Source organism: Oxyura jamaicensis, chromosome 3, assembly GCF_011077185.1.
Source record: "Oxyura jamaicensis isolate SHBP4307 breed ruddy duck chromosome 3, BPBGC_Ojam_1.0, whole genome shotgun sequence".
Taxonomy (NCBI): Eukaryota; Metazoa; Chordata; class Aves; order Anseriformes; family Anatidae; genus Oxyura; species Oxyura jamaicensis.
This window is the reverse complement of record NC_048895.1, coordinates 7,212,839-7,236,970: the sequence shown is the minus strand read 5'-3', so window position 1 is coordinate 7,236,970 and position 24,132 is coordinate 7,212,839. Positions and strand designations below refer to the sequence as shown.

General features: G+C 47.0%; 1 protein-coding gene across 2 annotated transcripts in view; it reads right to left on the bottom strand.

Annotated features, from left to right (window-relative positions):
* Positions 1 to 16,859, bottom strand: part of ISM1 (isthmin 1) — a 41,241-nt gene extending 24,382 nt beyond the window's left edge. Inside the window, exon 1 of one of the 2 annotated variants that reach the window (XM_035322592.1) lies at positions 15,617 to 16,859. In XM_035322592.1, coding sequence (XP_035178483.1) covers positions 15,617 to 15,739 — 123 coding nt within the window. In that variant the 5' untranslated portion in view covers positions 15,740 to 16,859. The remainder of the gene's footprint in view (positions 1 to 15,616) is intronic. The other variant, XM_035322593.1, reaches the window with a different exon arrangement.
* Positions 16,860 to 24,132: the final 7,273 nt, after the last annotated feature.

Sequence of the window (24,132 nt, the reverse complement as noted above, 5' to 3'; positions counted from 1 at the left end):
ATTCTCTTTAACCTGCACGTATGACTAGATGGCTATGGAGACACCAACCCAGGCATCCCATAGGGCACTGCTGTGGGATGCATTAGCTGCAGAGGCCATGGAGCTTTTGATTTTGTTTCTGTGACAAACAGGAGTTTTAGGAGCTGCAGACAGTGTTGTAATAGGACAGCAGAACTTCAGAGTGGAAGGGGTGATCCGCAGTCACTGCTGGAGTTTAAACATTGGGTGCCAGCGGGAGCACAGTTACGTAGCTGGGGGTGCCCTACTGCTGCTGGTTTTCTGGTGCATGCTGAGATTGCTCTTTGGGAGCTGTGTACAGCAGAAGCAGCACCTCAAAGCATCTGGGCACACTCATCTCAGAACCAGAGCTTTTGATTTTTTTTTTTTTCCACTAGAAAATTCTAACCTCCTAGTTCCACAGAAAATCTTGAGAGCTGAGCACGCAACCGAGAATTATGCTATGACTGCAGGGATGCAGGGGCAGTGGCTCTGAGGCCACCTTCCCACCTAAGCTCCAGTAAGTCCCAGACCACTCTTCTGAGGCACACGCCCAACACTACGGCAGTACTCTCTGCAGCAGAAAAGCCCTACTGCCATTCCTTCCTTGCTGAGGCTGAATAAACGGCCTCCATATGCTTGCAATCATCAAGCCTTGGTCCATCCTTTCTTCGGCCTCTGTCTGGTGAACTTCTCTCACCAGCCTCCCAGTCTCTTCCACAGCATTACTAAACACTGGGTTCAGAGCCGAACTGCTCTGGCAGTCAATAATGTTTTCCTCAGAGCTCAAGGAGAAAACCAACCATGTTATACTCAGATCTGGCAATTTTTTCCTACATGTTGTAGACACACATTGCGCAGCACAGCTATTTTTCATGCTCTGTTGTTTGCTTGTATTTCGTGTTTTCCTTCAGCTGGAAAATACAAACAGTATGGCTCAACTTAGAGGTGAAGACCTGCCAGTTTGTATAAACACTTTGATAATAAAATGGACTTGATGGTGATTACAATTCAATGTCTGCAGGAAAAAACAGAGGCCCTTTAGCAAATTTTTCTAACGCAGAACACACTGATGCTTTGTTCTTCAGCAGATACTTAGCCATCCATGAGACAGCTAAGTGCACAGAATTAAAATTATGTAGGGCTTTGACAGATGACCAGTGCCAAGTTTTGCTTGAAGTTAACAGTATTTCAGTTGCCTAAGCTGGTGGTAAACCTTTAGTTATTCTTCGTGACTCTGGTGATCTTCCCCGTAATCACCGCCTGGCTGGAGCTCTCCATGCAGGACTCATTGATTTAGCGGTCGAACAGGCAAATGCACATCTGAAGAGTAAGCGAACTCTTTCACTCCTATAACCTGTGATGCCAAAATGCAAATTCTCTGAAAGTACTGATTCGTTTGGGCTTTGTTAAATCCTTGCATAAAATCAGTAGCATAATATAGTTTTAAACAGAATCCATTTATGCCATGGCTAAATTTAATTGAAGTCATCATTTTAAATCTGTATCTTAATTTATACACACAGTTCCAAGAGAATGGGAAACTGCCTTAAGCTGTAATCAAAACCACAAAAGTAAAGGATATCCAGAGTATTAATACTTTTTGTATACAACTTTTTGGTCAGGCTTTGCAGGCCAGCAAACAAAAAGTCAGTGTAAATGAAAGAGAACAAACATACATCTGAAATTATTTTCATGGATTTAAAACTAGGTCCTTTTGCAAGTTTATTCCACTAAATCACTGTAGCTAGGATTTCACTAGGTGAACCAACTTTAATAAATGAAGTTTTCATCTCTCCCTAGCCAAAAGAGTAACCTTACTTGAAACCTTTTCAATTTTCAAAGTTGCCTTCAGCTGTTAAGTTTCCAAGAAACAGCTATTCCCAGCCTCTGTGTCTCCCTCTTATATGCCACTGAATATCCACCCTATGCTTTCAAAAGTGTCTGTGACTTTGGCTGTGCTAGCTGGCAGATGTTTTTAGAGACTAGAAAGTGTTTAGTCCCTGTGGACCAAAAGTTACATGATGACTTCATCACATAAGCAAAAGCTAATAACGGGAAAGCAAGAAAGCAGACAAGTGCTATATTCCAAAAACATGATGTTTCCTGTGCTTCTGGCAATACTACTTCTGTGCCTGAAAAAACACAAGTCGCTGGTCTTGATGCTCAAAACACACATGCCATCGAAGCACTGTGAGATAATTTACTCGACCCTCCGTAAGCTGCGCTCCCCACCAACACGAGTTTTTATTTTGATGGAAGTTAGAGGGTGAAGGCAGAGGAAAAGCAGCGCTTGTTTATATTCAATACCTATGCCCCAAATATATGTCCTACAAAACTCTCTAGAAGGGGCTGTTACTACACCCAGGGGCTTACAGAGAAACAGCAGCAGAAACCCGAGCGGCTGCCTCGGGACCGTGCACCTCTGCTCCTGCAGCACAGAGCTCTTCTGAGGCTGGGGGTGCTGCTGTAGGCTCTCCGTCAGAAGATGCTGGGGACTGATACACGAGCAACTGGAAGTCGTTAGCATAAATGGCGTCTGCACACGCAGGGCGATAACTGTTGTGTTTGCCTGTCAAGGCATCAGCGGGCATTGTGCCCTCTTTCTACATCGCTGTGAACTGCCCTAATGACAGCAAGGGAAAGAAAGGAGGGGAAGCAGATAGACAAGAGAAAGGCCTCCCTCCAGTGACATGATGGGGAAGAAGAGGAAGCAAGGAGATGCGCAGCCCCATGACAAGACAATGTGAGGACCCTTCCCTGTTTAAGAGATGAGAGAGAAAGGATTTGCCCTGGAGAGAAATGTGGGCTTTTTATATTATAAATTCAATGCATGTATATATACATTTTGTGAGAATAGTAAGGGAGGGGGACTATTTCCTAGAGCTGATTAAAGAAGCATGACTCGATTTTCAATTTCAAACGACTCAGGGGGCATTCCAATAGACTGCAGACAGGAAATGAATACCATACATGCACTGAGCAAGGCAGATGCTTTTGAATCTGACACTTACGTGAAAAGAAAATATCTTCATTTCTGTCTCCCCCCACCCCACGATCGCTGATTAGTTCTAGGCTATTCTTAGAAAATGGTTTTATTTTTCAAACTTGCTATAATCGTTCCACGTGCCTGAAGCCACCCAGATGCCACTGACAATAAACCACAGGGAGCTGGCCAAAACCATCCCTAGGCTAGCACCAGCAGCCAGATGTTGCAGCTAGGTAGAGGAGGAAAGATGAGCAGCCTGGGTTTGAGATATCCTAGCCTCCCCCGTTAGAGGAATGGAGCTGTGACCCTAGATGATACGCCCAGGGAGGAAGAACTGCTTTTGCATAAAGGGAGAGTCCAAAGTGTCCGCAGCATGTGCGGTGCAGGGCAGGTTGGAAGAGCATTTCCTGGTAGGCTGTGGCACAGAACTTGCTCCCAGCTACTTAACTGTGCTAGGGAGATAAGTATATGTCTTCTCTCCTCATATGGTTCTTACCAGTAAACTGCGATGACTGTCATGGGAGTATTACGGGGTTTATAACCCAATTGCAGTGTAACTGTAGCTCTTTTTTACCAACAGCAGCAGTGTGTGCTGGGGAATTGGCATATACAACTTTTTCCCCTACTTATTCCATATGTGTGCAAATGCACAATTTCGGCTGCAGTCTCCTCTTGGATTTTACTGTCAAATGACTTAAATGGAATAGAGGAAAAAAAAAACACACACACACACACAAAAAACCCCAAACCAACCAACCAAACAAACAAAAAACAGAGATGTGATATTAAACTGGCCCTTGCTCTGATGTTATGCAACTAATTAGCTCATTTTAGTTTGATGTAAGGACTGTGATAGCTGTATTCCTGAGAATACAAGAAAAAAGATCCTTTTAAGAGACAGGCAGGAGAAGAAGAAAGAAGAATGGGTAGGTGAGAAAAGCAGCCATGCCTTACATTATTCAAAAAGCCATGAATGTCAGATCAAAGAAGAACAAGAATCAAACTCACTGCCACTGAATTCAGCAGCTTTTTCAGAATTATTGATCCCTCAAGGGCAAACTCTTTGAAAATCCAGCGATGCCTCTAACTACCCAGAGCTCCCATCTGATGCCGGCTGAGCCTCACATAGTTTGCTTTCATCAGCTGGCATCTTGGGGAAAGCAGAGACAGCTTAAGACACTGCTGTATCTGGGCCTGATGAAGGAGACATACAGCAGAGCACAGAAATACCATGTGTGTATTTTCGGCACCAGATGTTACCTTTTTAATGGCCATTGTGGTGGATGTTAAATAAAAGACCAGCTCCCTCACTGAAAAGCTGTACATTTGGTATCCACTGAGTCCTTGGAGTGCTTGGAGACTTTTTCATGAGTTTGGGCTTACAGGTCTCATCTGGACACCCAGAAGGCCCAGAATCCAACCCGAAATCAAGTCCTAAGATATCAAATGCACTACAGATTGGCATCTTCCTCCCCCCACTTCTTTGGACCAGGTGTCTTTGGTAGGGAAGCTTCCAGGTGTTGTGCCTAGTCAGGACACTGCAGGGTCATTCCTTAAGCCAGAAGCACTAGGATTGGGTGCAGTAAAGCAACTTCACTTGGCGCATCCATAGATGGTCTCTTAAGAGCTACCTTTGGGCTTCTGACACTGATCCCCTTGCACCGGGCTTGCTGCTGCTGCGCCACCACAGCGTCACTGGGAACACCCGGTGCACCCTGCGTCTCACTGCCCCTAGGTTATGTGCACGCCACAATGGTGCACTGCATATTATTCAGCTCTTTCCAAGCTCTTCCCACAATTCAAAGTCTACCTATTCTCACCAGCATTTAGTGTCGTTACCTTATGCATTTTCATGAAATGGATGACCCTTTTCCTCCTGCATGTTTTGATCAAGAGTGGGAGCTAGCACTGCTACCATTTAAATGCATATCAAAAGCTCCAGGGCTCTATCAGGCTAAAGAGTTCATTTGAAACTTTTGGTGCTATTGTTCCAGAACATCTGAAGACACAGGCATAGTGTGGCTGCCCTAGGTTCCCTTTTGAAATGTATTTCCACAAATGTTCAGCATAGACATATCAACCCCTCTATTCTTTCCCAATAAAAGCTTGGGCTTTAAAGCACAAGATGAGGAATAGATACTCTATTGGCCAGCTGCAGCTAGCCTTTCATAAATAACAGGACAATCAATCCCTGTAAAGGAAAATGATACTCCAGAAGCTCTATTCTGACATACATCTGTTTTCCTATTGTAGGAACGAATAAGATGACAGAAAAAGTTAAATGCTGAAAGCCTAAACAAACTCTGAATTAAGAGGAGATGGTAGTAGAAATGATGGATGAATTGTAAACCACCTGCAAATGTTAAGATTGCTGCACTCTTCTGCAGACCACTGCAAACCTCCAATAGACATGGACTGTGCTCTGTAAAAATCACGATGAATGCAGACTTGTTTTTATATTATGGAGGTCCTAATCCTCCTCCTCCTCTGCTTTTGCTCTATTGTTACAACATCAAAGACCAACTGCTGGCCGAGATACAGTCAATATGAAAAGGGCGACCAGCAAATTTACTGCTTGACTTCATTCCCTTTAAATGGAATAGGCACCATGGCCTTTTTTCAAAGTCCAATCACAGACATATATCTTTTTTATTGGACATCATGTACAATAAAGTGAAGCCGTAACTTGGAAAAAAAAATAGAACACCTTAAAAAATCCCATGAGGTGAACATTCCTTTATAAAAATATCACTGTGGTTACGTGTTTAGAAAAACTCTGGGTGCTCTGCAGTGCAAAAGGCATGGACTTGCTAGGTTATAGTTTAGCTACGATGCATACCCATGCCTAATATCTAGTTGGTTTCCAAATAAAAAAAGGCAACAAAAAACCCTAAAACTAATAAAAAGTGATATATTTAAGACAGAATGCCAGTGTCATTCAAATAAACTGAAATGGCAGCACTGATGTCACAAGAATCATTAACTGCTTTGTTACAGCCTGCTCTGTGCAGTGAACCTTTACAGACTTCTTCAGGCCAGTGAATCTTAAAATCAGCCGCACAAAACACCAACATATACACCGCATCTTAAACAACTCCAGGCTGATTACAGAGGTGATTTCAAAGGACACTTTCAGATAAGAGTTGTATCTGCAGACATTAAAGGCACAGGCAGTTTTATTGCTACTGTACCACTAAGTAGATGCTAAGTAATTTCCTGGTATGAAATTAAAGAGTGTGTAAGCAACTCAATTGATGTAGGAGATGATTCTGTTGGAGTTTTATAGGTAGCTCTGGCTTCTATTTTTTTTTTTTTTTAATAAATTTATGTCAACATAATGAGAAGGTTTTGTTTTAAACTGTTTAAACTATTAATCCATTTTGTTTGTTAGGGTAATTTGTGAAAAAAGGCATTAGTAAATATCTGATTAGTAACAGTATATCTGGATGAAGTTCATGTTGGTTTTAAAATCCTGCACCGATATGTAGGTGGCAGATGAAACCAAGCAAGTTTGTTACACCTGTAGTAATCTTAGGCAACTGCTTCCAGTGCAGTAATTTTGGTTTCATCATGGCAAAATTTCCTGTTGATGGCTTACATTTAGGCAAGAAAGATACTAAAATTATTTGACATTTTTGCAAGACTAGTGCCCACAATAGCCATGTTGTCACTAGGTCCTCCTTGCTGCTCTTTCCATTACGCTATGCCCCATTGGCAGCCTTTCCATTGCACCTACAGCACAGACCTTCTGGGGAAAGGACCTCGCTTCCCACTCAGCCTTCCTGGGCTTGTGCAAGAGGTGTTTCAATGACAGTGTGCATCATTCAATACCTGAATACCCAATCCAACGGGAATGCAAAGGCCAGATGCCTAAAGGAAGCTTTCTGGAAGTTAAACCGGGCCCGAGGACAGCACCCACCCAGTGCCTCTTCCTTAGAAAGGGAGGACCATGCTTTTTCAGAGCGGTACTGTAAAGAGGGATGGAAAAAGATGGGACAAATCTGGGTGGTTTATACAGATACACTGCACTCATGGTATTGCTCCAAGTGCTGATCTCAACAGCCGTGCAGGCAAAGACAATATTTTAATCTTTCCGAGGAAGAAGAGCTACTGCGGAACAAAACAGCCCAAGATTTTTCAGTGGGTATGAAACTAACAAAGAAACATTTTGGATGGAAATGGATTCCTGCAATCAGAAGAAAACCACATGCCAAAGCCCAGCTTGTCTTCATGGATGGAGGTCCAGATTAAGTGTGTTACATGCATATCAATTCTTTAGAAAAAATGAGTTGTGAAATATTCAGATCCAAGAGGAACTTTGGCTGGGTCTGCAGCCAGCGCAAGTCATTGACTCCTCTTGCTTCATGAAAGTCAGAGGCACAAGGTCAATTTAAACACACTGAGAACATAGGTCTAGCATGGAGATGCAAAAGCCAAGGTACCTTTGAACTTTTCCTGCCTTTCAACATGGACCAGACTCACCATGACTGACGCAAGAAAGATTTCCTCTCTGATTTTCCTCTCTCATCTTTATGAGCACCTCCGTAAGTTGAAAAGGACCCAAATTGTCATTAGACTAAAAGAGCTTAGAGGTGAACAACTCCAGGCCTGCTTTCATCCTGCTGCCAGCTTGAAGGGAAAAATACAAAAATATGCCCCACTACTATGAGTTCTCCAAGCACAGAAAAACAAGGGCAAAAGGATAAAGGAACAGCTTACCAGTACCGCCCACACCAGCTCCTCCACCAAGTATTATACTGCCACACAACTGACCACTGTGGCAAGCCATCACTTGTTACAATGATAAGTTACGTTTTACTTTGTTTTCTTTCTTTTTCTGGTATTTCAGATTGAAAGTGCATGGAAACACCAGCACTGGAAATGCTCTGCTCTTATGGACAGATCAATGAGCTCACTGCTCTATTTCTTGGAAGCCTTACTCATCTGAATGCGTTCAACTGTGACTTTTAACCTGGCATTTTCTGTCTTCAAAACTTTTAAAATCAGTATCCGGAGGGCACAATAGTATTACAATGCAACAGTAAGCACTGTATTATTTAATACTTCCTTTTGCAACTTACTAAAGCACTTTCTATTTTTCTGCTGTAAGCTGTCACTTTATTATTCATTGTGACAGTGCCTACAGCCTCCACTCATGCCTGGAGACCTATTATACTACACATTGTTTGCAAGCAACAGCAACAACAACAACAAAAGAATCTCAACCACAAAGAGCCTGGGTTGAGATTTCAAAAATAAAGGAAAAAAATAAAATGCATCACTGACCTAGATCTGCTACCACTGAAAAATGCTTTACAAAAGCCAGCTTTAATGGAGAACACAAGTTAGTCAACTCAAAGAGCTTTTGATTAGTGTAGTCTTAAGGCAGAGAGCAAGATATGAATCTGGCAAAGCAGGCCAAACAAGCACCGAACAACACTGCGAACAGCACAAGTGAGGTACAGCTGGGTATCACCACAGGCGTTCACATGGAAGACCAGTAAAATGCACAGAAAAGTGTGCAGCAGCCAACTCCGATACTTAAACCTGGCACAGCCCCTAAATCTTGTCTGTCACTATGCTTTCAGGATATAAGCCCAAAGAAAAAGTAGCTTGCTTCAATTTTATAGTTTATGTTTGTGTAAGAAAACATCTAAATTGCCTGCATATATATTTTAAGTAAGAGTGCATTTCAAGATTGTTTAATGACTTAGGAGAATGTAAGCATCAAAAGAGAATGGCAAGACAACTTCCTACCATTGCTTGCATTCTGTGCACTTTCATACTGTGGGGGAAAAAAAGGAAAAAAAAAAAAAAAAAGGGGGAAATTATTAAGCATGAATATCTACAAACCTGTGGGAAGGCCAAGATAGTGTAGTCTGCATCATTATCACTACTACTGTCTCACACAGGGTGAGTGCATGGGAGCCCATTCCCCGTTTTGATTTGGGCATTTCAGCACCAAGTAAGCAGAACTAAAACCAGTGATGTTTTGAGAAGAAACCTGTGGCTACTGTGCTGCAGCTGCTTTGCAAAGATGTGCATGGGGCATGGCCTGTGCCGGGCACCTCTTCCTTACTGACCTGCGAGCGTTTCCTTGGGCAGGCTCTGCCCCACTCAATGGCAAGGGAACCATGGCCAGGAGGTGGCTTCTTCCAGGGGAAGGCAAGAACTGTACCACAACGTGCCTGCTTCACTCAGCAATGATGCACTGGATGATGTGAGCCAGGCAGCCTTTTCACCTCCAAATGAGGACTACAGCGCGGCCCCTTAACCAGACAGAACTTCTGTCCTACAGAGCATGAAGTGAGGTCGGGCAGCTCTGCAACAGGCAGCCTCTGCACTTCACTTTCTCTGAGGTTTTCAGATGCTGCAACACAACACAGCCAGAGTTTTCACCTAATCTTTCACTGCTCCTTGCTTTCTTTAAAGATGTTTTTTCCCCATTTTGGAACAATGAGGTTATCAATATACAGATGTAGACAAAAGAACAACTGCTGAATTCAAAACACAGATCCCAATTTACATTTAATACTACCTGAATTGGTTAAACAGATCTCTCCCCAGCAAAACAAATTGCAAAGCAGAGCAAGGTGTTGAAAAGCTCAGCGTGGTGAAGCTCTAAGTACTAGGGCTGGGTTACCTATTAGCAGGTCGTAACGTGAGTGGTAAAATCACAGGGGATACACAGTGACCAGCTCCTGCCTGACAGTAAAACGATGATTAAATTGTTGGGGCCGTGAAGACCAACAGCAGAGCTCCACGCCGAGGCCTCCTGTCTCTGTGGACAGCTGGTATGAGGAAGGACAGAGTGGGGAAGGGCAGGACCAACAGCCTGAGCAGGAGGAGCAAAGGAGAGATTTCTGTGCCCATCAGATAACAATTAAGGTCAGTAGTTGCACTGCTGTAGTGCTGTCATACTGCTGCCATAGCTGTGATGGACTAGCCGTGTTCTTCCTGCGCAGAACGGGCTTTTGTTTACACGATGAACAAAGGCTGCAAAATAAAAGCTACTCAAGAGCTAGCGCTGATTGCCCACATTAGGTGAACCCACATAAGTGCCAGCCCTGCTCCTTCCAGGATCTCTTTGTACCCATGCCTTGTCTCTCTATTCCAATTGTCACCAAGGAACATCATTAAGGCTCTGGACCTTTTCAGGAACCAGACTCAAACCTACCACCCTTTTTACTACCCTTAGTCAACCACCCATCTCTGCAGGGCTCAGAGCCACACATTAGCAGGCTTCCCTTTAACCACTCTCACCCCCCAGCAAAGCCCCAGCATGAATTTAAGACCATGTGCATTCCGCTTTTTTTTTTTTTTTTTTTTTTTTTTTTTTTTTAAACACAAATAACCCAATACTATAAAGAGTTGGAAGAAGGTTCCCAAATCTTGCTCAAAACAGAAATAACACAATACAATAGACTCATCTGTATAAGGCACTAGGAAAAAACTGCTCTGGGCTATAGTGACAGAGACAAAATTGAGATGCACCCTCTGATTTAATGCCAGGTATTTATCACTGATGACTCAAGATGAGCTGTACAATAACTGTTAGCTGTTGAGCTGGAGAGAGGTTCAGCAAAATATGTCTCATCCAAACATCTTGGTCAAATCTAATGTAGAAAGAGACATTTGTACCTGCCTGACGGTGCTCCTTGCAGCCATAACTAAATACAGTATTCCTGGGTTCCTGTTCTAAGTTACAGCAGTTGTCTTAGGTACTAAAAAGGCTTGCCACATCCTACCCTGAAGGTGTGGCAGCTCTTTTCCACTAGGGATGCTTTTGTTTGCTGGAAAATGAATCAATGACACTTAATTAATGTTTTCTGGAGTTTTCCTGTAGCCAGGTTTGGCAAGTGGGAGAACCTCTCCGAGGAGCCACAGACAAGAGCAAATGCTCTGCTCAGAGCAGCAGTCTCACTCCTTCACCCTTGTTTCCTGCTTTATCCTCTGCTTCCACACATGCAGCAGCAGCAGCACACGTAAAGCTAATCACCCTTCCTTCCCCCTAGATCCTGGAACAAGCCACAGCCCACTAGCAAAACCACTAAAGAGCACACATAATTCTCTCCCTTGGGACATGAGCGAATGAAGTGCACATGGTGTAAGTCATTCGTAAGGCTTAGTGCCTAGCTGGAAGAACATATGCTAATGGTAAGGGTGAGTTTTAGCTAAGAACCTCTACTGCAAAGCCTGCTGAGAACAGACAGATTTTACTATCACTGTCAAAAAGCACGAAACAGAACATCCTCTGTGATGAGTAACAACCTCACCAAAAGAGATTTGGGTTTTCAAAGTATCAGCCTGCTTCACTCATAAGACACCTGCTCTGAAAGTCATTTGTGTAATGTATAAACTGCTCTTAAGGCAAAGGAGGATTTAGTGCTGTTACGAAATATATGATGTGCAGTCAGCTATCAGCATCTTATATAGGCCAGGGGCAGTCTGGGAAACATGAGTGCAAAACGTTGAATCAACAATTTTTCAAAGATGATTTAGAGGACCAGTTCCTATTAGAGCTAACTGAATCTAAAGCTCCAGAGCTCCAAAAAGCTTTAAAAAGCTCAGTCTAAAACTCTCCCAAAGTAAACAGCTTCAGTTCTGCTTGTACTGAGAAAGCCAGAAAGCTGAAGTAAGCTACTGCATCTGAATGGAGAACATTTTGCAGTTTGCCTGAATCCAGTACATGGGGCAGCAGGAACACCCAAACCTTAAAAACACAGAACTACATCTCAGGAAAGGCAACAGACAGCACAAACTTCTCGTCATGTTGAGCTGATGATCTCAGGAGAAAATTAGGAGTTCAGACCCGTGTAAGATGTCTCACAGGACCTGGGGAGTGACGTTTGTAGGCAGCAGAATGTGTTTCTTTTCGTAGGGCTCAGAGGCTGTCTCGGACATGCTGTAATTGCCTGCATGCTCACTGAGAGGGGGCAAGGACAGCAGCGTGGAGATGAGAAGCAAAAAGCTGTTCACAGCATTGCGCTTCTTTCCACGTTGCATTCTCCTTTGTGACTCCAGTTTTATGCACAACTACCGAGTTCCGTGCTAACATCATTCTGCTGCAAGTAGCGCCGTGGAGAATCTGACTTCATGTGCTACGGCGCGTGTTGTTGGTGGCTCTGTTACCACACCTACAAGGTCATTTGTCTTGGGGTAGGAACACTGCTTTTCTTGGTGTGCGGTGCCTGGTATGGAAAAATTAGAAGTGATGGGAATAAACTTTTTGACGAATTATTTTCTCTCCAAATGAAAGCAGAGGAGATTTTAGACGATCGCAAGTATTCCAAACACCTTTCAAATGTTATGTGAAGGCCTTCCATTAGTTTTAGAACTGGGTTAAAAGATAAAAGCATACCCAAGCAGCAGTATTCCATCTCTTAATAATAGCTTCACTTGCTCTTTTTCAGACGCAAATGTTTATGTTTATTTCAAAAACGTAATGCAAAATACTTTCTGTCTGCTAATTAAATTGTACCTAATCAAGTTCTCACTGGCAAAAAAAAAAAAAAAAAAAAAAAAAATCACCCAATTTTCCCTGTCCCACCCTCACTAAAAATAAATAAATAAATAAATAAATAAAAATTATTTGGTGGAGATAGAAGGGGATAAAATGTGATTGAAGAAAAATAAATCTGTTTCTCTATCCTAACTCAAAACTGCCAGACATTTTACAACTCTAATCTGGATTTCCCACTTGTTAGTTTACCATAAAACCGATTTTAGCAGCAGAACAAAACTGCAGTAAGGCAGAGGTCCAGTGACTGTTTTTGCAGCAGCGAAATGAGGAAAGCCTGTGCCTGTATCTCACCCATCCCAAAGAGCACCGGCAGAGAACATCCAGACTTTTCTCCTCACTGCTGCTCCGTTACAGCCAGCCCCAGGGGCACAACGTTCCAGGAGCTCCAGGGACAGGCACAGCACAGGGAAGGGCACCAAAAGGAGGAGTAAGAGTGGGGAAAGAATAACTTCTTAATCTTAGGATGGAAGTTCTGTTTGGATTTCTTTCATCTCTCAGCATTTGAAACATAAATGAGAGGCAAAATGAATAAATAAATAAGTAAATTGTCCAAGCCTGTCCTCTTAAAATCCTTCCATCATTTGTAGGACCAAGGATGGGAGAAAGAGCAGCTCTTCTTCCTCCCTTTATGAATTTGACTACGTGCACACAAGTCTCTTTATCTTAGAGCACTTGAATCTCCATTATTATTTTAAGATTAGAAAGGATTCTTTCTGAACCAACTTTAAGGGATAAGGTTCAAGAATATGCTAGGATTTTGCTTCATTTGTTTGGATTTCTTTTAATTTTTAACTGGGACTAACACTTCATATTTTCTTTCAGACACATAAGATCAAGTGCTGACTGCTTTATTCATGCAAACTGACTGCACAAATCCTAAAATACCATACCCTCCATTTGGTATTAGTCAGGAACAAACATGAACACTTTAACTCTACCAGTAGTATGTTTTTACACAAATTTGCCTTGTCAAAACCCATTTCCAAGCAGTTGCTGCACCGAGTAGTTTTTTTCTGGGTTTGCCAGGATGTGTGCAACAAACTCAGTCAATGCAATTCCATCAGTTGAAACACTGACCTAATCACTTCTCACGATCCTTTACATAGCAAGACTGAAAAAAATAAAGGGGGGGGGGGGGGGGGAGAAGAAAGGAACATGGCAAACCATGATGCACCTACTGAACACATGGGACTTTGTGGCACCTCTGGCAGGACAGGGTGACGAGCTAGCCTGCTGAACATATAAAGCAGACTTTCACTGTATCATACACACACACGTATATATCAAATATATTAAGTCATCAATATTTTTTTTTAGTATAAGCAATAACAACTTTAAAGATGCCCATTCGCTTGCACCGACTGTTTTACTTTCCACATCGATTCTTTACCTGTGGATGCAATGCACTAGTGTTTTGCATTTCACTTCAGTGCGAGCCATGGTAACAGACAAGAAATCACTCAGCCCCAAAATCTGAGGGCGCCAGTGCAAACCTCCCATCCAGGTCTCTATTGCGATGCCCTGAATGGAAGCACCTGCCTGCCAGAGTCCCCTTTGCTGAAGCAGGTCACAGCATTTTCTGGCTAGTGAAGGAATCCATGAAAGTTACAAAATAAAAAAACGGATCGCCTGCCATCTGTTTCACTGACTGCTCTAATCGATATAATTTCCTCCCCTAATGTCTTGTACAGACACGCTCTCTCAAATACGTAACTGCAGAATCAATTCAGCTGGGAAGTATATAAAAATCTCAATTTGACAAATGTCAAAACATGACAAAAACATGGACTGCTAAAGCTATCACGATAATTAAAGGCACAGACTTTTGTTAATCTATATGTAAAAAAATATAACTGGACAGAAAAAAAATCTTGAAGTCACCAATCAACAGATTTTGATGAGACTGTGACAACACTCGAGGATAATTATCTGATCTTCCCCCCGCTTCACTTTAACTCTACAACAGTGCTCTAAAAAGGGCTCCTCAGGGAAATGGCATCACCCAGAGTTCCCACTTGCCCAGATGTTTCCCTCATTACGTTACAAGCCTGTCAAGAAAAGGCAAATTCTGGGTTATTCTAATGATAGCAAACACCTCATAAAAAACCTCTCCAAATTTACTTTTCCAAGGAACATCACTTTAAAAGGCATTTCAAGTGCCCATGAGGAAAGAAAGCATCATTTATAAAACATTATTACCAGAAATCTCGAAGATATTAACAACAACAAAATAAAATGTCCTGGAATGGCAGGCCAGTGATAACGCTGCAGCCCCCAAGAGCGACGGCACCTTGGGCCCTTCCTGAGGCACGCGGGTGAGGACTCCCGGACAGGACCCCCACCAGGGCCAGCGGGGTTCTCTGCGCGAGCAGAGTCTGATCCCCTCTTGGGACTGGGTTGGGGAACCCCCCAGACACCAAATCCTGGCTGCAGGGAGGGGTTGCACCCTGTGGCCCACCAGCCAGGGGTGCTGTACAGATAGTGCTCGCTACTCTCTGTTTCCTTGCCTTTTATAAAAGTGTGCTCTGCTGGTGTCGTGATTCTTTTAGGAGTGATAAAAGGGGTTATGCACATGTGGGCTGGTTGTGATTATATGTTTTCTGTCAGTGCCGTGCATGATTTGGTGCTTGTTTCTTTCCTAACACCTGGATGCAGAGAAATTTAAAGAACTTGACCTTGGCACATGCAGCTGACCAGCTCTTTACAAGCTTTGCCTTGGGATTTGGATGGTTCTGCCCTTTATCGCTGTCTCTGGCCATTTCAAACGGCAACAAAATGTGATCCTGAATTAAAAAACAAAACAAAAACAAAAAACCACTCTCAAAACCACGTAAACGGAACCCTAAGCAGTCCTTTACCTCTGCCTGACAATTCCCCGTCGGTGTCAGGGGGTGGGCAGGCTGGAGCAGCCCGGTCCCCTCAGCACCCACTCGCTTTTGGGGCTGGGTGCCTGCCCCGCTCCCTGCCCCATCCCCGGGCTCCCAGCGGAGCCGAGACGGGCCGAGCCGAGCCGGGGAGCCCCCCGGGGCTTCCCTCAGCCCCTAGGGGGAGACACCGCGCCGGGGGGGCGGTCCGGGGAAGGGATTTCGAGGGATTTAGGCACTCACCTGCCGCTGGCTGTGGTTGCCAGCGCCGTGGGGCTCGCCGCCGCCGCCGCGCAGCACGGTGATGTGCAAGGTGAGCAGGAGCAACCCCAGCAGCAACAGCAGCTCGGCCGCCAGCCGCACCATCCTCTTGAGCCGGGCGGCTTTAGGGCCCCGCAGCGGCGGCGGCGGCCGAGGAGGAGGAGGCGGAGGAGGAGGAGGAGCCGCCGCCGCCGTCGCCACCGTCCCCGGCGCCGGGGCCACCGCCGGAGCCCCGGGAGCCGCAGGACGGGCGGCGGGGGCCGCGCCGCCGTCGGGGCAGCGGCGGCAGCAGCAGCAGCAGCAGCAGCAGCAGCGGGGGGGGCCGCAGCCCCACGGCGGAGCCACGTCGGGGCGGGACGCGGCGACAGAGGCGACGGCGGCGACGGTCCCGGCGCTGGCCGGCGGCGGGGGCCGGCAGGTAGCCCCCGAGGGGCCGCGGGCCGGCGGCGTCTCTGCGGGCGGCCCTGCAAGCCAGAGGCACCGTGGGCCGTCGGAGGGAAGGAGGAGGGAGGGAAGGAGGAGGGGGGGCCGGGGCCGGCTCTCACATAGCGGGGAGGAGGGAGCCGGCGGCTGTCGCCTGCCCCCTCGCCGGGGGATGGGGGTGGCCCCCGGAGCCGCTTTCCCCCGCTGCGGTGGCCTCGCCCCCCCCCCGCCGCTGCCCCTTCCCCGCGGGACCCCCGGCGAGGCGCCTGCCCCCGCCCGCCCCGGCCAGCCCCGTCCCGACCCGTCCCGGGGCGGCTGCGGGCTGCCCCCGAGGGCTGCGGGATGAGGGGCAGCCCCGCTGCCTCCCTGCCGCCCCCCTTCTTCTTCCTCCTCCTCCTCCTCCTCTCCTCTCTCGGAGCGCTGCCCCCGGCTCAGCGGTGGGGTCTGGGGGCGGCGGGCGAGGGGCTAGGAGAGCTTCAGCTGCCTGCCCTCCCTGGGAGCTGGATACCTGGCTCCATCTCTCTCTTTCCTCCAGCGGCCCTAGTGCTGGCAGGGGCAGCTCCGCACTCTCTCCTGCCACCGTGCGTGCGTGTGTGCGAGCGGCTGGCTCTGCTCCTGCTCCCGCTGCTGCTTCCAGAGCAACTTTCTCGCCCCCTCGCTCTGTGTCGGGAGAGGTGTGTGGCGGATGCTTTTATACTGCCCTGCCTCCCTCCCCTGCTGTCCTCCCCCCTTCTTGCTCCCCCCCTTTCCCTTCTCCCTCTCCGCGGCTCCTGCAGCAGCCTGCCGTCGCCCCCCCGCCCCGCTCCCCTCCGGCCGTGCCCCTCTGCCAGCCCCGCTCTGCCAGGGCACCCGGCGGCACCCCACCCGGCCGGGCACTGCACCTTGCGGGAGGACATCCACCGCTGCCCGGTGGGCGCGCAGCTGTGCCCGAGCGTCCCGTCCCCTTCTGCTGGTCCCCAGCAGGGCTCAGGCTCCAGGCGTTTCACGCTCCTCGCTTTCCCCTTCGCTGGCTGCGTAAGTGCGGTGGGGAAAAAAAGCAACCCAGACAGTCTCTGTCAGGTGGGAAGCCCCCAAGCTGCGAAGTAACTTACGTTTGGAAATACGTGAAAGTGAGGGTTAGGTTGTCACCTGCTGCAAGTCAGGATCCTGGCACCTGAGCTTATGGAGCTGAGGCTCTTCCGAATGTTGACGGTCGAGCTTGCTGTAACAGGAACAAACGCAGGTCCAATAAACTTGAAACGTAAATAAAGTCACCTAACAAAAAAAGGGAGTTCTGGAATCTTTGGGGTTGCTCTTCCACAGTTCAGGTCGTTCCATGTGAAAATGAGGACACAAGTGATCATGGCTTGGGCAGGTGTGAGGCAGAGGGATGTGTGTGACAGCTGGCACCACCTCAACTGGTATCAAAATAGGGAAGAAAAAGCGTTCCCCACCCCAAAACATTTTCTGCCTAAGAGCGATGCCCTCGGTAGTGTTCCCACAACGTATGGGTACAATGTGCAGAGCAGTACCAGCAGGGACCAAGGCACGACGGGGGAGCCTCTGCATGCGGCACACCAGGAATCTGGCAGGTTTGGGGCGTGAGTGGTCGGAGCTTGTGGGAGGCTTCTTACGGGTCTTGGTGCCGCTGAAGGCTGCGGTCGTGACTGAGTCAGAACCATGCCTCGTACCCTTCCAGGCAGATAGGTTTCCCTTCCAATGATAACCACTGTAAAGTATTAGCCATCAGACAGGAATATGGTTAAAATAATTGCACTGAATTATTGTTAAAGATGTGACCAAAAGCCACAAAACCCAACCCTTCAGATTTAAGGATTTTTAATCCACAAACTTGGTCTGTATTAGCACTATAGCAGGAATGATGTGCACAAACAACCGCACAGGGTAGGGACTCGCATGTGCGTTGCAGCGAGGAACAGCCCTCTGCCATCTCTCGTTGATAAACACCCGGTATTGCACCAGTGCTCGCGGATACACTGGGAAATCATACGGAGCTATTCCATATTACATAAAGCCATAACAGCCTGTGGGACTGTCACGTGGTTTTAGATTTTTTTTTTTTTTTTTAACCCAAACATTCCTTGGGCTAATCAAAACACTGAGAAGATAAAAACACTGATGTGCTTCAGATGTCATCGCTTGGCCTGGGCTCTCCTCCTGCTGCCATGGCTGTGAGCCTGGCAGCCGGTGGCTGCATCCCCGGGCAGGCAGTGCCAGCGGCAGCAGGCACGAAGCAGGGGGTGGCTGAGAAGGCAGGCTAGCAAAATCGGGCAGAAAAAAAGGCAGAAGAACGGCCCTCCAGGTGTACCGAGGTCTGTCCCTAACGTGGTGGCTGTCAGTGGATCCTGGCTGTTGAAGCTAAGTGGAAACTTGGCATGGGAGTTCTGTGTCTCAGGGCTCACCAGTGCAAATCGATGGCCAGAGACGGGAGGCTGTAATGTGAAACAGTCCAAGTGACAGCCTGCTGAAAAACACACACATGGGTCTGCCGCTGAGCTCTGGGTAATGTAAGTTCTCCCTCGCCTTATGAAAGACTGAACCAAAAGACATCTTTAATCCAGATGAGATTGGCCCAAACTGGTGCGCATTTCCTCACGGGACATTAAGTTTTATGCATTAAGCTCTTGTGGAAAGACAGTTAGGGACAGAGCAGAGCCACTATTAGCAGCAAGCGGATGGCCGCGAGAAACCAAAGCCTCTTCCCATTGAAAAGTTGGCACAAAAGTGGCGCTGGCTTATGGCAACGCTGCCTGCGTGGCTGCGCTGGGGGGAATGGGTGGCCAGAGTGGGGCACTGTAGATGCTGATGGGGGCACTGGGCACTGCAGGTGCTGATTTCAATTCACAAACACTGTTAAATCAGCAGATGACTTCATCGATCAATCCGCAAGACGGAATCACAACCTGTACAGGAGATGTACTCAAAAGCAAAGGGGAAGACTTCTCCAGGCTGGGCGAGTAACTTGCTCAGCAGCCACCATCTGATCCCTGAAAAACGAAGGCAGGCTTTGCCCTGGGAAGACCCATCGGCAGGCTGCAGGGGATGCTGCTCCCAGGATGTGGTTATGGGCACCCATCAGGGAGGTACATCAGCAGGTGGGTGTTCTGTGACAGCTCCTTCCCTGGAAGGGTTTACAGCTCATGCCTCGCCCCTCCACCTCCAGCTTCTCCCTTCCATTTCTCTTCCCACTGGCAGCAAAGGTAGAGGTGGACAGTGCTCAGTGGGGTGCAGCACTCCCAGTGTGTGCAAAAAGAAACACACTGAGCCCACGCTCACTAAAAGAGGGTTAAATTGATGTTTTATGCAGCATTTTCTATAGGACAAGTGCACTGCGTGGACCGTGGGGTGTGAGGAATCGGCAAGCCGCAGTAGCTCAGTGTGATCTGCCTCTCTCAAGCCCCGCAGATCTTACATTCCTCATTGTGCAGCTTCAAAAGGGGGATATGGCTGTGCCTGTCATAGCCTCGACCACAGGTTGAAGACTCTCTCCTGAGGAGGTGTTTCCGGGGTCCATCAGGACTCTGGTCATGGTCCAGTCAACAAAAACTGCACAACAGTTGTCCATGGTCACCGTGACACCTTCAGTGCTCAAGGGCAAGAAGCTGGGTCTGGATTTGCCACATCCTAGCTGGCATGTCCTGCTTGCTGGTGTTCCTGGCGCCTGCACTTTCCAGGGCAAACCCCACCACATCACCATGCAGGCCCTCACCATTTGGTGCCACGAGTGCCACTCCTGAAAAACGAAGCATTGTCTAGCTGAGAAATGACACTTTGCAGTCTGGGTGGTCCTGCTGACTGAAACAATTAGTACGTTAGCTGTACCTGCTCAAGTGTGAAAAATCCTCGTTTTGGATGAGTGCCACGAGATGACATCCCTCAAGGCTAGTGTGAGAGTGGCTGGCGAGGGAAAAAATACGGTTCGATATAATACAACACAAATAGGTGCTGCCTATGCTTTGTCTCAGAAGTATGGAGGAGGCAGAGGTGGGAGCAGCACCAGATTAACCAGTGTGAGGTGCCTTTTGTGTCAGAGCACCACCGCTCAGTCAGGTCCTGCACCCCACTCGTCCCAGTGGATGCTGGTGCTTACCTGCTTGTCCAGTTGGCCCCTTTATTGTCAACCTGGTATTGCTCTGGGACTGTGGAGGTGTCCTGTCTGTAAGACTGACAGCTTTTCAGACCAGACGTGGCTGGTAGAGCCTTCCTTAGCTCACTCTTCCCCGCGCCCACTCCCAGGATGCTGTTGTTTTATCTTTAAGCCCGGGGGTTGCTTTAAAATTATCTGGGATGAAAACCTGGCTCCACTGAAGTCATTGGCAAAGCTCCCATTGACTTCAGAGGAGCCAGGATTTCACCCTAAGATGCTTTGTAGATTATTGGTGAATGGAAAGCATACGTCTGGCTTCTCGAGGGTTATTATTGTTGGTGGTGACCTCTGCTCTGACGTGCATTGAGCAAGGCCGGTTGAGACAGATGGCTAAAGCTTTGCCTGCCTCTTCCCCTGCTTCCTTACAGGGACTTTGCTTTACAGCTCATCATCTTGGATGCTGCTTATCAAGGAATACCTTCCCGTCGCCTGCCGGTGGAATTTAATGCCTGTTTGCCCACATTCCCCTTCCCCCAACGCCAGCAGATCAGCAGATAGGAGACAGAATGGCTGATTAGCTTCTAGCTCCAACCTCTTAGCTGTAAGCTGCAAATGCACACATAAGGGTCTTCTTAAAAAAAAAAAAAAAAAAAAGAAAGAAAGAAAAAAGAAAAAAAAAAAGGACAACCTTCCCCTGCAGGCAACCTAGGTCTTTCTGTGATGCCTGGTTCCTTTATCTCGATAAATTACTACTTGAATAGTAACCACTGTCTTTTAGAAATAACTGATTAGCTTAGAGGTCTCCATTTTCTGCCTCTGCTAGACCAGCGCTTTCCTTCCCATCTACATATTTTGCCACCAGCTGGGTCTAACGGCTGGGTCAAGATTTCTGAATTTTGCAGTGCCCCTTGTGACAGGCTGGAAATTCAGTGGCCACTTTATTAAAACTTGAAGCAAAAGCAGAAATGTATAATGAGAAGTCTCAATCATGGAATATGGAAATGGAGAAAACCACCCATCCCAGTTTCCCGCCTATTTATTTTTTTTTAATACCAAATTCTGTTTATTTTCCACTCGCCCACATTTTCACTTTTCAACATGCTGTGCATCTTTGTACTGATGATGTGCAACTGCACTGCGGCATTTGCCAAGATGTGGCAGCACGGGACTGTGGGAGTCGGCGTACTGGGCAGCATTTTTCAAAAGTGCCCAAAGAGCCTCAGTTCTGCTGACATTCGTAAGCACTTGCCACAAGGCATTTTTGCCTCTTTAGAGAAACACAGTGAAACCAGCAAACTCCTTTCCTGCGAGTGCAGTTTTATCGCTGCAGAAGGACGTGGGTTTTTAGCTGAGGCGGGCGCTGCGAGGCTCAGCCACCTGATTGAGTTACCTTGGTTGAGATGCAGCCCCTCAGCCTTCCCGGTGGTATTGCTGGCTGCAGCGCCAGGCATGTGGCAGAGCCGGCCCCGCGGCCTGGAGCAGGGAGGCAGTCTCACATTTTGGCAGCAGTGAGCCATTGAATTGGCTCGCCCATTAAGCTGGCTCATCCGTTAAGTTGGCTCGGCCAAATTCATCATAATTCATCAATAACGAATAAGGTGACAGCTCACCCTGTGCATACCTACGCAGGCCGTCTGCGGGTGCATGGCCGCGGGTGCTACGGAGAAGGAGCTTTACATGAGCCCGTCTGGTGGGGCTGAGAGCACAGCCAGGAGGTTTGGTTCTGCTGGCCCAGCTGATGGAAAGGGGTTGTATGACTGAGGCTTCAGCTGGGCAGCAAGGTCTGACATGTCTCGTCTTGTGTTCAGCGGTTTAGCAGATCAGCATTTCTGATAATAATTAAAAAAAAAAAAAAAAAAAAAAAGGGAGAGAGATAAATAGAGCAATTCACACCTTCCACACCTATGGTTTCCAACCCCTTCATTTCCCCAGGGAAAACATCACACTGCTGGATTGCTATTGGCCTTTTTTCAAGGCTACTTTTGTGACACTGGAAGCTGGGAACTTAATTAAAAACTAAAATCAGAAAGCCAGCTGAGCGGCTAAAGCACAGCCCTGCAATAGGGAAGAGGAAGGAAGATTTCACAGCAAATGCAGTGATGGTGGGTGAGATGAAGGGCTGTCACTTCCCCCCTTCCTCTCCCCTCTTCCCCGCCAAAAAATGACTTTAGCTATCTCCATTGCAGGGAACCTTTCATTCCCACAAAGAAAATGTATAGAACGTAGCTCATGTGTTGGTGGCTTCAGGGGTGTCACCTGGCTTTGCACAACTGATTTCACATGAGAGGCAGAGAGCTGTGCTGGAGCCCACCGCTGCGCTGGCAGGGCTGAAGATTTTGCCAGTCTGGTTATGCCTCCTTGATAGGGGCTCTTCAGGGGTTATATTTTATTTTCCTTACTATATCACTTCTTCTCCTTGATGGCTGATGCTCTGGATCTCCTAATATCTTTGTGCAGTGCTTTGGCAAATCAAAAGTGTACCACATCAGTAAAATGATCATTTATGAATCCTGCACTCTAACGCCTGTAACATTTGAGTGTTGAATTCACACTGACGTCTCTCAGCTCAGTTTCGAGCCAGTGCTTTAGGAGCTAAACAGTATCAGTGATAAATATCCTCTTCTCTTCCATAATGGAATCTCCAGCGAATACTTCTGAAGTTCTTCGACACGTTGTGTACTGGAGCAAGTGGAAAAATGCCACAGTCCTGTCATTACAGAGAGACTTTTTTTAACAAAAGTGTCAGAAACATGGAGCAAGAGGACAGATTTTCCCCTGCTATTTACCTCTTTCTCTGAGGCTTTGATGCTGAGCCCATTGGTACCCCAAGTCCACGGCCAATGGCAAATGATATAATCCCTGCTGAGATGTCTGAATGATCTGCTACATTAGCAGCAGTCTTTCAAAACATGTATGTTCACTGGGATGCACAAAAAAAGCTCTTATGGGAAGTAAACCTCTTCTGTAGGGACTGTGGCAATGTGCTCAGTGAAGGCGTATCTGTTACACAGCCATTTGGCATCCTGTAAGGAAACAGCGGGAAGAGGCTCATAGTTATTACTGCAGGTGAAGAAATCATTTAAACCAATACATGTGCCTACATGTGCCTCTTTCTCGCTCTATTTTTTTATAAATTGCTGAGGTCTTAAATTCATTTGTACTGGACTAGAGATGGGCAGTTGGATTAGATATTCCTAACACCGGAGCTAACGTGCAGGCTGGGTTTTGTGTCCTCTGTTGGCACAGCTTTTAACAGAGCGGAGCCCAGGTTTGTGATACCCCAACAGTGAAAGTCATAATAGCAAACAGTGGTAGAGTCCCTGTGAAATATCCCAGGCAATAGAGAATGGGATTAATTTGAAACGTCCCTTTAAAGGATGATGATATTATATTAACCAAAGCAATGGAGACGGAAAAAAAATAAAACTAAAAGAGAGAATCTGGGGCCTTTCAGCTCAAGTATTTAAGAAAAACATTCTCTGCTACCCAACTTCAAACACAATGTTTGGGATACAAATGGGTACATCTCTGGTGTTCCTGTGCGCAGTTTGGACAGCAACAGCTTCACCTGCTGTCCATGGTGGGACGTGAAAGTCTCAGTGCTCTGGATGAGGTGGCCAGAGCACAAAGTGCCAGAGCATCTGCAGCCTCTGCACACCTGATGTGTGGTGCGTGCTGGTGATGAGTGGTAGGAAAGCATGGACACTCACCAGTGCCCAGGGAAATCACATGGATGCGTTTCCTGGTCCTGCTGGAGGCAGACGTTCTGGAGAAATTGCCACAGGGCTGGGAGGGAGTGAGGAAGAGTGGGTTGAATGGATGCCACATTGCAGATCAAAGCATGTATTTGTTCAGGGCAGCTGACCTGTCTGTAGATGTTTGCTCCTCACGCACCCTGAAGGCAGCAGCAAAAAGTCACGGAAAAAGCAGTAACTGGAGCTCCACCTCGCTGTCTGAGACAGCTATTTGCTGCTAATCAACTACTCTT